At 43.8% G+C, this 14,174-nt stretch overlaps 1 protein-coding gene across 4 annotated transcripts in view; it reads left to right on the top strand.

Moving 5' to 3' along the window:
- Positions 1-14,174, top strand: part of ZZEF1 (zinc finger ZZ-type and EF-hand domain containing 1) — a 115,283-nt gene that overhangs the window by 63,646 nt on the left and 37,463 nt on the right. For all 4 annotated transcript variants that reach the window (XM_082443768.1, XM_082443767.1, XM_082443766.1 and 1 more), the window contains exons 27-34: positions 1,165-1,244; positions 3,427-3,520; positions 4,298-4,766; positions 5,418-5,582; positions 8,930-9,049; positions 9,841-10,002; positions 11,354-11,483; positions 13,194-13,332. In XM_082443768.1, the coding sequence (XP_082299894.1) occupies positions 1,165-1,244; positions 3,427-3,520; positions 4,298-4,766; positions 5,418-5,582; positions 8,930-9,049; positions 9,841-10,002; positions 11,354-11,483; positions 13,194-13,332 (1,359 nt within the window). The remainder of the gene's footprint in view (positions 1-1,164; positions 1,245-3,426; positions 3,521-4,297; positions 4,767-5,417; positions 5,583-8,929; positions 9,050-9,840; positions 10,003-11,353; positions 11,484-13,193; positions 13,333-14,174) is intronic.

Below are 14,174 nucleotides of genomic sequence, written 5' to 3'. Positions count from 1 at the left end.
TTTTTTTTTAACATCTTTATTGGAGTATAATTGCTTTACATCATTGTGTTAGTTGCTGCTGTATAACAAAGTGAATCAGCTATACATATACATATATCCCCATATCCCCTCCCTCTTGTGTCTCCCTCCCACGCTCCCTATCCCACCCTTCTAGGTGGTCACAAAGCACAGAGCTGATCTCTCTGTGCTATGCGGCTGCTTCCCACTAGTTATCTGTTTTACATTCGGTAGTGTAGGTATGTCAATGCCACTCTCTCACTTCGTCTCAGCTTACCCTTTCTCCTCCCCACGTCCTCAAGTCCATTCTCTACGTCTGCGTCTTTATTCCTGTCCTGCCCCTAGGTTCTTCAGAACCTTTATTTTTTTTTTTTTAGATTCCATGTATATGTGTTAGCATGTGATATTTGTTTTTCTCTTTCTGACTTACTTCACTCTGTATGACAGTCTCTAGGTCCATCCACCTCACTACAAATAACTCAATTTCATTTCATTTTATGGCTGAGTAATATTCCATTGTATATATGTGCCACATCTTCTTTATCCATTCATCTGTCGATGGACACTTAGGTTGCTTCCATGTCCTGGCTATTGTAAATAGAGCTGCAGTGAACATTGTGGTACATGACTCTTTTTGAATTATGGTTTTCTCAGGGTATATGCCCAGTAGTGGGATTGCTGGATCGTATGGTAATTCTATTTTTAGTTTTTTAAGGAACCTCCATACTGTTCTCCATAGTGGCTGTATCAATTTACATTCCCACCAACAGTGCAAGAGGGTTCCTTTTTCGCCACACCCTCTCCAGCATTTATTGTTTGTAGATTTTCCATGTTAATAATTATTTTTTACTCACTTTTAATAATTTTTATTTTGCTTTTAATTTTTTTATATTTTACTTTTATATTTTTACTTGTAATATTTTACTTTAACAGTATATCCATTTCAGATGCTGTTTGTTTGAAAAAAGTTAGTTTGAAGTAACACAGAGAACCCATTACAGGTGTTTGTGGTTTAATTGATAGTTTTTCCCCCCAGTCCTCTCTTACGACCCCCCATGTGCGAATGTCAGGGGAAGAGTTTTCCTTTGCGGAGATTGGGAGGTGACTTTGGGCTTCGTGTTGCAGTAGTGAATTGTGTTAACTGAATGTAACCTCTCCTTTCCCCAGTAAACAGTGGGGGCAAGACAGCCCTGAGTGAGGAGATCGCACAGGTGTATTCCTTGGCAGATGGGATTCGAATATGGATGGTAAGGTTTTCCTTTGTATGTGATTTTTATATATTTTGAGTTTTCCCACCGTGATATCATTGAATTAAGGTGAGTAGCTCTCTTCTCAAGAATTTAACTTTAGGAATGTTTTTCAAAACCAAAGTTCAGTGATGTGAATGGATAAAAAATAATTTAGAACCCTTGAAATCATAATTTGGTGAATGTTGAGATTGTCAGAGTAAACAGGGTTCAGTTGAGCCCCCCCTTACCTCCTTCTGTAACCCAAAGGCTGCTCGGTGGAACCTAACCTTTTAGACCAGGGGGAAAAGCACTGCATTAGATTCTGGGCAACCAATGACAGTTTTAGGCAGAGGAGAGCACTCTTTCAAAGGAGAGGGCTTTCTGCATTTTAGAAAAGTAGTTCTGCAGCGTTGTTCATGACAGCAATAAACTGGAAGAACAAAATGTCCCATTTATAGAACAGACAAAAAAATTATATATTACTGTATAATACTATATTACAGTGAGAGTGAATGAAGTAGAGCTGCCTGTATCAGCATGGGTGGTGCTCACAAATGTGATGATGAGCAAAAAATAGCAAGTTGTAGAAGAATGCACAGGTATGATATTCCTCATATAAAGCTTAAACATAAACTAGATCTCTGTTATGTACATAAATATGTAGTAAAATTATACAAATGCATGGAAATGATAAACATCAAATTCAGGAGAATTGTTTTTATTTCTTAGGTGTGGAGATGAGTATATATTAGTATTATTTATATATATATTTACAACCACCTTAAATATTGTATAGTAATTGAGAAAGCAGTCTTAAAATAAATGAGTAGAGGCTGGTAATAAGATTGAAAGCAGGAGACTAGTTGTGGTAATTAGATGAGGATGGCTTCTGCTACTTGGGAGATAAGATAATTAGACTGTGTGATTGATCTGAGTGGTGAACAGGCAAATGGAATTTAGGACTGTTTCTGTGTTCCTGGTTTGGGTGACTTGGTGGGTGGGTAGAAGCGTTGACCAGAATAGGCAGAATGGTCTTGGATCTGGGAGTGGGGTGCTAAGTTCAGTTTGAGACATGTTAAGTATGAGGACATCTAGGTTATTTAAGACATCTAGCTGGAGAATTCAGTAAATGTGAAAGAATATAAATGTCAAGGCAGAGATAAGGATAACTTCAAATCATTGGTAATAGTTTTTTTAAAAAATGTATGAGTTTATCCAGGAACAGACAGCCTTGGACAAAATCCACAATGATTAGAACGTAGTTGGTGCTCAATGGAGACGAGATAGATAGATGGAGACCCAAATGAACAGGGACTCTCAAAAGAAACTAAAAGGTATCATCATCAGAATGGTGGCGGGTGAATCAGAAGAGTGTGTTGACAAAGGAACCAAGGCAGTAATAGCAATTTAAGAAAGAGTGTCCGATAAAGTCAGCGGCCACACACAGTTCAAGTAAAAAGGATTTGGCAGTTGTGACAAAGCACATTGTAGATTATGCTTCTGGTTTAGCATATGACAGACTGCCGATGATTGGACGAGATACCAGCCTTCTCTCTAAGACCTTGGTCTACATACATCACACGTGGTCTTCTGTCTGGGCTGTCAGCACCATGGCCCAAACTGTGACCATTGCCTGCGCTGGTACTAGAAGCACCGTTCTCTGCCTGGCAGTCTCAGCATCACTTAGAGGTGTCCCCTCCTTTGGAGGAGAATAGAGATCAACTTGTGGTTGAACCTCTGCTGCAAACCGGGTGTGTGATTTCTGGCCACATCACGCGGCTTGCAGGATCTTGGTTCCCCGACCAGGGATTGAACCCGTGCCCCTTTCAGTGGAAGCACAGAGTCCTAACCACTGGACCTCCAGGGAAGTCCCGAGACCTCACTTCTTTATCTGTACTAGGTCAGCTTTAGGTAAGGGCCCCTCCAAATCCAGGGTTCTAGAATATTTTAAAGAATAGGGTCATGGTTACAAATCCCTCCCAAATAACACATAGTTGAAAAGGAGGAAGTTTTGCAGGTAGACCTTTAGGCAGCTTCAAATCCTGAATTATTTCTAGGACAAACAAAAACAGCTCAGTGCTGTGCACAGGACTGTAAAGTTCTCCAGGATCTCAACACTGTGCTTTTGAAGTAGTTTGCTGTGGCTGCCCTTGCTGCCCTGTCTGGACAGCGTAATTATGTGGCTCAAATCCTTCCCCAGTTAGAGATGAAGCAGAAGTCCCAGATGAGCCTGGGGAATGAGGCAGAAGAACAACGCGGGTCCGAAGCTGCTGAGGTGAACCCCGAGAGCCTGGGTGAGTGCCAGCTCCGGCTGTCGTCACTGGGCCTTGTGTTTCCATTTTGTAGAAAACCAGTGACCCACCTTCTAGATAAGTTTAGTTGAAGCTGTGTTTACCTAGGGAAGGTAACACAGGCACTAAATGTATTTTCCAAGGATGTTCACAAATAGAGAAGTGCCAGTTGTTAATTGTTTATTAACATGATCCAGACGGAGCATCTTTCTAATTACTTTCCTTAGGAGGCACGAAGTGCTTTTTGAGCTACATCTTGTTATGTTTTTGAAGTGTATTCACACTAAATATTTAATGAAATTAAGGAATTACTGTTAATTTTTTAAATTTCCTGGTTATGTTATTATTTAAAACTTTTTTTTAGTGAAATATACTGAAGATTTTACAGATGAAATAATGTGATGCCTGGGATCTGCATGGAAATAGTCCATGGAGTGGGGAGTGGGGAGTGGGAGTGGGTGAAAAAAAGACTGGCCTTGGATTGATGGCTATTAAATCTGGGCAAGGGGAAGGGTCCTTATACTATTCTCTCTCTATGTATGTTTGAAAATGTCCACAATAAAACTTTAAGCGTGCTGATGATAGTGCTAGGGAGATTTTGATGTATATAATGAGAGAAAATTTGATTCTGTCCTGTCAGTAGATGTGTATATCACTGTGTTAATGGGGGTATTTCTTGTCCTAAATTGTAGAGTTTAAGTAGATTATTTTCAATGCAAAAGTAGGCAACAAGTTTAATTTCGACTTTTTTTCATTATCTTTCTTGCTTTTTGCATTTAGCGAAAGAGTGTATTCAGAAGAGTCTGCTATTACTGAAATTTTTGCCCATGGGTGTAAGTTCAAAAGAAGGCTGTGGCAAGTTGGTGGCTGTAGATGACACAGATCATCTGCGACCACTGGACAAGCGCCAGAGGACAAGCTCTGTGGTGGAAGAACATTTCCAAGCCTCTGCATCTCCCACCAAAGCAGCGCCCCCTGCTGTGGAAGATAGGAGTCCTGGCTTGGATGTCCAGCCCACGCTGCCGCCCAGCAGTGGCGCTCCTGCCGCAGAAGTGTCCTCTGCCACAGCCGAAGAGCCCTCGTCACCTTCCACTCCCACCCGGCGGCCTCCGTTCACCCGGGGGCGGCTCCGGCTGCTCTCCTTCCGCTCAGTGGAGGAGGCCAGACCGTTGCCCACAGTGAAAGAGAAGTACCCTGTGCTGAAGGATGCCATGGACTTCATTAAAGATCAGTCACTCTCCCACGAGAGGTGAGCGCCTTCTCTTTTCAAGCAGCAGGTACCCAGTCTCGTCAAAGACTTGAAGTTCATGTTAAAAACGAGCAAATGATACTTGGAGGACAGATCAAGATTTGTCTTAGAATGTTCAAGAAAAAAGTTTTAATATTTTTTTTTCTTTTAAAGAAGTATTTTTTTCACTTGAGATTTGTACATTATGCTGTATGTACATTATATCTCAATAATGTACCATTTGGATAAGAAAAGAAACATTCCTCTTGGTAGCTGCCAAAATAGATTTGTCTTATTTTAACACTGGGAGAAATTCAGGATTTGATATTTTCTGACAAAATCACTTGTCAGTGGGCCTATACCTCTGAAAGTATTGCATGTTTTAATTTCCTGTCCTAAGTTTGTCCCTGGTTTACCACAGAGACAGAGTTCCTTTTTAATCAATTAATTGTTCAGCGTGAGTTGTTGGGCTTCCGGACAGTGAACTGATTTGTAGTGCTGCCGAGTAATGACTAAAAGTAGCAAACAGGTCTTGCTATCCTTCCTGAATGATACCTCACAATAGTGTTTCCTTTTTATTAATACGGCATCAGAACTTGGGTAGGGGTCTGTTTTCTTTCTGCCCCAGCTCGAGAGTTTTCTGGGTGTTCCTGACTTGAGTTCTGTCTCCAGTGTTGTAAAGGTTCTTTCCTTGAGGAAGGCCCAAGCCCGGAGCATCCTCGAGGTCCTGAGGATCATTCAGTGTTGTACGGAGTCCCTTGGGCAGCCTCACTGCTTCCACCCGCCTTTCATACTTTTCCTGTTGGAACTTCTGACCTGCCAGAAAGAGTTCACCAAGTAAGTCCAAAGTACGAGCCTGCAAGGAAAACAAGCAGGGGTCGTTTTAAAGAAATCCTGATTGTCTTCTCTAATTAAGAGCTCTATCATTTCCATGTAGGATACAAATTTATGTTTTTGAACAATTCATTCTCTCATTCTAAGGAAAAATGGGTTCTATCCTTTTAGTAAGTAAATACCAGAACATGTTTATTCCTCTTGATGAATTTATCAGCTTTATTTTACCAATGAGGGTGGTATTGCCTGTGTACCCGTACTCATCATTTGGCTCCTGGACGCTGTGGGCCAAATTTAATGCTCAATTACCATAGCAACATAAATCTAAGTACCTCACAAGGTTGTTTCAGCAGCCACTCGGTAAATACCTCCCGAGTGTTGTCTATACCAGCCACTGTTCTAGGTGTTGTATATAGCAGTGGGCAAGGCAGACAAGATCCTTGTTCTAGTGGAGCTTGTATTCTATTTAGGAGAGACAGACAAAGCAAAACAAACACAAACAAATGAAAAACAGACATACATATATAGTGGTAATCTGGCTATGTGGTGATTTCATACAGAGTGACCTAATTTGTGGAGTTGGGGAAGGCAGGCTGAGGAGGACATGGAACCAAGGCATGAGTGACCAGCTGAGATCCGGGGAAAGAACACTACAGGCAGAAGGACCACCACACAGACCCTAGGGTGGGGGGTTAGCCCGAGGAGCAGCCAGTGTGCCTGAGCGAGAGAAATAGGAGGAGGTGAGGTCAGAAAATCAGGGCCCATATTATGTAAAGCTTTGTAGGATATGGTTTAAGGTGTTTGGATTTTACCCAGAGTTGTAGATGGGAAGTCCCCGGAGAAATTTAAGCCCAAGGGGAACACACTGTGGTATATATTTATGAAAGATACTTCTGGCTACTACATGAAAAAGAGTGGAAGGAAGAAAAGCAGTGGAGAGACTGGGAGAGACTGTTGCAGTAGCCCAGGCAAGAGGTGGAGGTGGTTTGGACCAGGAGATAGTACTGGAGAAGGAGAGAAAAGGATGAGATTCAAGATACACCATGGAGGTGGAATTGTAAGGACTTGTTGATGGATTAGATTTAGAGGGTGAATGAAAAGAGTCATGGGGAAAGAAGCCTCTAGGATTTTGGCTTGAGCAGCTGGGTTTTACTGAGGGGAAGAGTATGGAAGAAACAGATTGGGGTGATAATCAAAAGTTTTGTTTTGGCCATGTTAAGTTTGAACTGCTTCTTTCATACCCACGTAAATATGAGAAAATAGAGATAAGAGTCTAAAGTTCTCAAAAGAAACCAGGAGTAGGGATAGAATTTGGATGTTGTCAGTATATAGATGGTACGTAAAGCCGTGAGACCAGATGAGACCTTCTAGAAAGAGTGCAGAGAGATGGACAAGAGGGGGCCCCAGACTGAGCCTTAGGGGCACTTCTTTATTTGGATGAAGTCAAGCACAGGAAGAGGAGTCAGCTGAGGAGACCAGGGAGTGACCACCAAGAGCAAAAACCAGGGGATGGTGGTGCCGTCGAAGCTGACAGAAGAATGTATCTCAAAAGGTAGAAATGGGACTTTCCTGGTGGCGCAGTGGTTAAGAGTCCACCTGCCAATGCAGGGGACACGGGTTCGAGCCCTGGTCCGGGAAGATCCCACACGCCATGGAGCAACTAAGCCCGTGCGCCACAACTACTGCGCCCACGTGCCACAACTATTGAGCCCACACACCACAACTACTGAAGCCCATGCGCCTAGAGCCCGTGTTCTGCAACAAGAGAAGCTACCACAATGAGAAGCCCGCGCACCGCAACAAAGAGTAGCCCCCGCTTACCACAACTAGAGAAAGCCCGTGCGCAGCAACGAAGACCCAACACAGCCAAAAGAAAAAAAAAAAGATAGGAATGGTCCATTGTGTCAGATGCTGATGTGAGAGGTTGAGCGAGATAAGAACACACTGGATTTGACAGCAGTCTTACTGGAGCCATGAGGCCACAAGCCCTGTTGGACTGGGTTGAGAAGAGAATGGGGGTGATGAAATGGAGAGGGAGACTAGACAATTATTTCAGGAAATTTGGCCTTAAAGGGGAGCAGAGGATTAGGATAGTAATTGCAGGGGATGTAGCATCAACTGAGGGTTTTGAAGAGATAGCAGAGTATACTGTACATTGGCGGGAGTGGGTCAGTAGTGAGGAAAACTCGATGCAGGAAGGAGGGCTCAATTACAGTAGAAGTGGTGTAAGTAGAGTGGTTGGCCTTTGAGAGCCAGGGAGACTGTCTCTGGCAGCAGGAGGAAACGCACTGGGGTAAAGATGCAAGTTGGTTGGTTGGTTTGGAGGAGTTCCTGTGGGATCATTTCTGTTTTCAAAATATAAAATTTGAGGGTAGTTACCAGCTCTAAATGATGGCTTAGGAGGAGGCAGTGGAAGTTTAAGGAGAAGCAGGAAGGTTTGAAATAGTAGTGAAAATTGAGACAGCCGGTCTGACTGCCTGACAGTTTGGAGAGATTATTTGAGAATTATGGTTGTGAACGTAAAGTGCTACTAGTCAGCTTGGTTGTGTGGTGTTTCCTCCAGCAACAATTAGCTATTTTGATGTAGGCATATGATTTCTCAGGCAAGTATGTGGAGGGAGAAGGCAGCAAAGGACTTGGTGATTGCTAAGGTATGATTATGGTGACGGGCCATGGAATTGAAGCTGAGTACGGGGCAAAGAGAAAGCCTGGCGGCAGTGGTGGATAGTCAACGTGAGGGAGCGTCATGGCTTGGGGCTCCCTGGGATTGGTGGGAGTCGCAGTGTAGGTGAGCAGGGTGAGAGGTCACAGTCAGAGCAGGATGTTCTGAAGTCAGTATTTCAGAGGTAACGCCGTTACTGTGGTGACAAGGTCAAGGAAATGACCATCAGATGGGGATGGCAAAGGGGCTGGAGAAGAAGATCGCTGGAGGTGAAGATGGCAGAGAATCCAGAGACGGCAGAACTGGGGCATCATTCCCATGGGTGTTGGAGTCTCCAAGGTGACAAGGATCAAGGTCGGAAAGACACTGAGCTTGGCACTGAAGTCATCACTGAAGGGAGGCAGAGGGGTGGGCGTGACTGTGTGGAGACGATTAAGTTTGGAAATTTGTGACGAATACTTAACTTGGTACCAGGCGCTCAGGTAGTGGTGGGAAGGGTGGTTTTTATACTAACAAAGAAAGGTTAATAATTGTCATCTCCATACTCCTAGTGGGCAACCTTCTTGATCCAAGCAGATGAGTCACTTGCTGTTTTGTCTGTTACTTTCTGAAGTTATGTTTTTATTTATTTAAGTTTCTGTGCCACTTCGTTAGCAATTAAGTGACTGGTAATTTCTTCTGTTTCTAGTTATTTTGGACACCTGGAGGGCTGTGGTGCAGATCTACACAAAGAAATTCGAGACACTTACTATCAGTTTGTTCTGTTTTTGGTCAAAGCAGTTAAAGGATTTAGTAACATAAACGACAGGTACGGGATAATTTTATGATTTCTAGAGAAAAAATTATTTCTGTTTTTTCTGATTTTTTAAAGAAATACATGTCCACTGTTAAAAATACAGAAAAGCACAAAGAGTAAAATAAAAATAACCCCTAATCTTACCGTCTAGAGCTAATTGCTAATGTTAACTTATCAGTATATTTTCTCCCAGCCTTTTTTCTGTATGGTGTGTGCAGTTTTTTAAAGTGGATAGGTTTTGGTTCATCTGAAAATTTGTAACCTGTTATTTTCAGTTTTAAAAATTTGAATAGACACTTTGCTGTACACCTGAAACTAACACAACGTTGTAAATCAGTTATATCCCAATAAAAATTAAAAACAAACAAAACTTGAATAGAAAGCCATTCCCCAGTCTCCTCCATAGTTAGTGGTTTAAACATCAACCTTAAATCAAATGGTTCTTCTCTACATCTGAGCTGTATAACCTAGGCTAATTGGGCCTGGCCCTGACCTTGCTGTTTATCAAAGTTGAGTTTTACTACTCAGTCTTTTACTGTAAAGTGTCCCCTGTGGTAGTCCTAGCAGGGTGGAGACCTTTCTCTTTATGCTTTCAGAACTCTTTTGCTTAAGCTGTTGTTTGAAGAAGGTTTGTATGGAGTCTGAGAAATTTGAAATGAGATTATAAGGAACCCAAACTAGCAATCTGGTGTTCCCTTCTGTTTTCCACTGACAAGCACACCAGGTCTCTGATTCGCATTGCTTCTGTTGTCTCCGTGGGTGATGGGCAGCTTTAGTAACTTTCACCTTCGTGGCCACTTCAGGTCCTTGCTGCCTGCCTTGTCCTGTGTCCAGACGGCCCTGCTTCATCTTTTGGATATGGGCTGGGAACCCAGTGATCTCACCTTCTTTGTTGACATTCAGTTACCAGATCTCCTCATGAAAATGTCACAAGAAAATATAAGTGTCCATGACAGTGTGATCAGGTAAGGACACACAGTCCTGCACTCTGCAGTTCCTACAGTAACTCGTCAAGTACAGGGATCGTAGCGCATTCAGAGCTCGGGCCTGGAGCTAGACTTTCTGGGGAGTATCCTGGCTTTGCCACATACTAGCTGGATGACCTCGGGCAACTTTTTAAATTCCTTTGTGCCTCAGTTTCCTCATCTTTAGAGCTGGAGGTAATAACAGTACCTACCTCAGGATTGCTGCGAAGAATGAATGAGTTCTGTTTCTCATATGCAAAGTTTTTTTTTTCTTTCCACTTCTCATTCCACTTACCCATTAATCACTCATGTCTGTAGAAAAGAAAGAAGAGAAAGGGGGAAGAAGAGCAAGAGGAGATAATTAGGAGGAAATCAGTGAATGAGTCAACACCAATTTTCACTCTCTCAGAAGAGATATCCTGGGAAGAGGAGATAGAATTTAAGCGGTCTCCTTGTTCACAGACCGCAGCCACTGCCCTGCTGTCGGAGGCGCTCTTGGCGGAGGGCTGGGACACAGCACGGGGGGGGGAGTGGCTGGGGCATCAGCTCGCTGGCTCTTCAGCCATCAGTCTGCTCCTTGTTTCAAGCTTCGCCTGCTCCTACGTGACCCAGTCCTTGGGAGTAGGGGCCGCACCTTCCTCACCACTCCCCATAGCACCCGCAGCAGAGCTCAGTTTGAGTAGGCCTGAAGTCAGTTTGTTGGAACACGTGAATGAACAAATGTGTATTTGTTGGTTGGTAGATGTTTTGCATTTGCTGTCGAGCAAATACTTTTGTATTTAAAATTCCGGTTGCTGAAACAAACTGTAAACTGAAATTATGGAAAGCTATAATTTTGCACCTAAAAGGAGTCCCTGAGATTATCTATTAGAAATGAGGAAACTGAGGACCAGGGCTGAGTGCTGTGTCCAGGTCTTACAGCAGCCAGCGGGAGAGCTGAGGCCCCAGGGTCTGCTGACTCCCTTCTCATGCTGCTGCCACTAGGGTGTGCTGAGCATGTCCAAATCGGACTTTTTTTTTTTAATTGCTTTATTTGGCTCTAGTGCCTGGCACATAGTAGGTTCACCACAAATGGTTGTTGAGTGGGATTATGCCACGTAGGTACAACCTTTCAAGCTCTAATTCCTCACCCATTGTAGTCTACTCTGGAAGGGGCTGCTCCCTTTTTATTGGTATATATCTGTCAAACATCTGGCAAATCCTGGGGCTTTGAAAACCAAATTGACCTCTTCCCTTCAGAAGTTTAAAAGTGCCTCGTGTATTAGACCCATAGGACACAGAGTCTGCTAACAAGCACTTTCCTTGATTATTGGGAGAGGCATGCTTTTCTCTCTTTATGTCCTTCTTTCAGCCAATGGAGTGAAGAAGATGAGCTTGCTGATGCCAAGCAGAATTCAGAATGGATGGAGGAGTGTCAGGATGGCATGTTTGAGGCCTGGTATGAAAAAATAGCCCAGGAAGATCCAGAGAAGCAGAGGAAAGTAAGACCTCTCAACTAGAGTAACCTGAAGTGGCTTGCTAGGAGTTTGGAGAGGAGAGTCTGTGCGGGGGAGTGCCAGCAGGCTGTCCCCTGAGAGGGCTCCAGGCGGCAGTCAGTACCTTAGTGAGTGGCCATCACCCAGCCTGGTCTTTAACCTGAGGGGCCCTGAATCCTGACTTGACCACAGTCAGGTGGTGGTTCCCTCCCGTAGAACTAGATTCACAGGAAATAGGCTCGTGGGGCTGAAGTAAAATATTAGGTGCCGGTTTATTAATTTATAGTGAGAAATAGAATTGCTGAAGGCCCTGGATTCTGGTGTCCGTGGTACATTCTTTTCCTGTAGGCAAGCAACTTGGGAAGTCATGTTTCAATCAGAAGGTTGCCTGGTGAGCGTGGAAGCAGCCATGTGTGCCCAGAATCAGAGTTACATGATTCATATGTGTAGAGGCATCAGGCTCACATAGCCTGCCATGTCCATCTCCACATTAGGGGTTTATCTGTCACCACCACATTATGCCAGGCATCTGCTGCCTCAGGTGCATTCACTTTCTTAGTTTGTGTGCCTACTATGTGCCAGTTACTTTGCTCATTTGGCATCTCTGTGGTGCTTGGACGGAGCACACCAACTTGGCCTTTGCGATTTTTCTCTCTTGTATGTTAATACCTTACTGGGAGCCATTCTAAGGTGGCTTGGCATGTTTGCTATACTATACTACTGTATGGTGACTTAGTGGTTTACTTCCCTTATTTCTAGGCCGTAAAGATAAAGCATACTGTAGCCTCCAGGGGCTTTGCAGTAAAACAATTTGTTTTGCTCATGAAATGGTGCCCTTACTCTTTCCCCAGAAAGTTTTTCTTCTTAAGTGCCAGCAAACAGTGCTTCTTTTGCAGTGTTTCCTGTATCTGTGAACACTACCCTTGTCCAGCCGAGTACCCAAGCCAGAAATCTAGATGTTGTTCTTGACCCTTCCCTTTCGCGGGCCCCTATAACCAGTCAGCCCCCAAGGTTCCTCACCTCTGCCTTCTACTACCTCTCAGCTCTTCCACCTTCCACCATCTCACTTTTGGCCCAGTCCAGCCCTTATCACCTGTTGGGGGGTTGCTTTAACAGCTGCTGTCAGGGTCAGTCTCCCTGTCTCCAGTCTTGCCCTCTCTGATCCATTCTCACTCAGTAACCAGAGGAGCTTTCAGAATGCTCAGTTACTCTTCCGTTTAAAACATCCGTGACTCCTTAGACTAGCATCCCAGGCACTTGTGGTTTAACCTTTCTAACTTTATCTGGTTATCCCCCCTCCACACTGCATTCTACATACGGAATTATTGCCAAGTTCATGAGCCCTTGTCTTGATCCTTTTGTGCCTCCTGTAGAACTTGCTATTGCTTTTATCTGGCGTGCCCACCACCCTTACCCCCACCCAGCTAATGCCTGTTTGCCCCTCAGGTCTCACCTGAGGAATTAGCACCTTTGAAAAGCCTCCACGTGCCCTGTAAGCCTCCTGAAATTGTCTATCCAAGCCCCTATCGTACTGTATGCTGTCATCTGTTTGCTTCAGGGAATTCCCAGCTAGACACTAAGCTCCTTCATCTCCTAATCCTAGCACCTAGTACAGTGCCTGGAATATTTTAAGTACATACTGAAGGATGGATTGATTACTGAATAGTGGCCACATTAAAAGTCTGTTGGTTAATTGTGTTTTATTTCATCTTATAGATGCACATGTTTATTGCTCGCTACTGTGACCTGTTAAACGTGGACATCTCTTGTGATGGGTGTGACGAGATTGCCCCCTGGCATCGCTACCGGTGTCTGCAGTGCAGCGACATGGATCTCTGCAAGACTTGCTTCCTAGGTAAATTTCACGGCCTGAGCATGCCATACCCAAAAGGAATAAGCATTTCTATTTTCTGTGATCTTGTCATTTTTTAAACTCCCACTGTACAGTAACAATACTGCCCCAGCAGTGTTCTCTGACTTGTTGGCGAATATGACCCTTATCTCCCCAACTGAATGATAAACTCCAGAGCTCTGTTATGTGATGCGCTGTCATCTTCTATCTTGCTGGGTATAGGCACTTGATAAACACTCAGCACCAATGAATGTACATTCAGTTGAGTTTTCAGGAAATGATTTTGCCTTCTGAATCATGCAGTGTTTATAAGAAGTAAAATACACACAAGCAAACTTCAGAAAGTCTTGAATCCTCTTGACTTGTAGGTGCTGAGATAAAGCAGGTTGTCAGTAGTAAGCAGTTGAAGGCTCTTTGTGTGCATCACCCAGTCGAATAAGATACAGCCCCTGCTCTGGAAGCATTTATAGTCTTAGCAGGAGACTGGACCTGCTCACAAAATGTATATTCCAGGACAAGAATGTACATGCTGAGTTACAGATGAGCAGTATAGATTGTTCTGGAAAAGTTCAGAAGTAAGGAAGGCTACCGTTGCAGGAAGACTTGTGGAGGAGATGGGATGTGAATTGGTCTTTGAAGAAAGTTAGAACTGGGTGATGTGAAGGAGACAATGGAGAGTGTGTCATCACCCAAAGCTGAGCAAGTCCAGGGACAGAGGAGTGAGCATATGTAGTGTGTTTAGACAGACTCTCCAGTGTCTGCCGCTGAGTGATAGATTGAGACAGGTTGGGCCCAGGTTGTAGGACCCAGAGATACCAGGCTCAGGAATTTGAATGAGTCTACAG

This window comes from Balaenoptera physalus, assembly GCF_965194825.1.
Source record: "Balaenoptera physalus genome assembly, chromosome: 20".
Classification (NCBI taxonomy): domain Eukaryota; kingdom Metazoa; phylum Chordata; class Mammalia; order Artiodactyla; family Balaenopteridae; genus Balaenoptera; species Balaenoptera physalus.
This window is presented reverse-complemented; position numbering and strand designations above follow the sequence as displayed.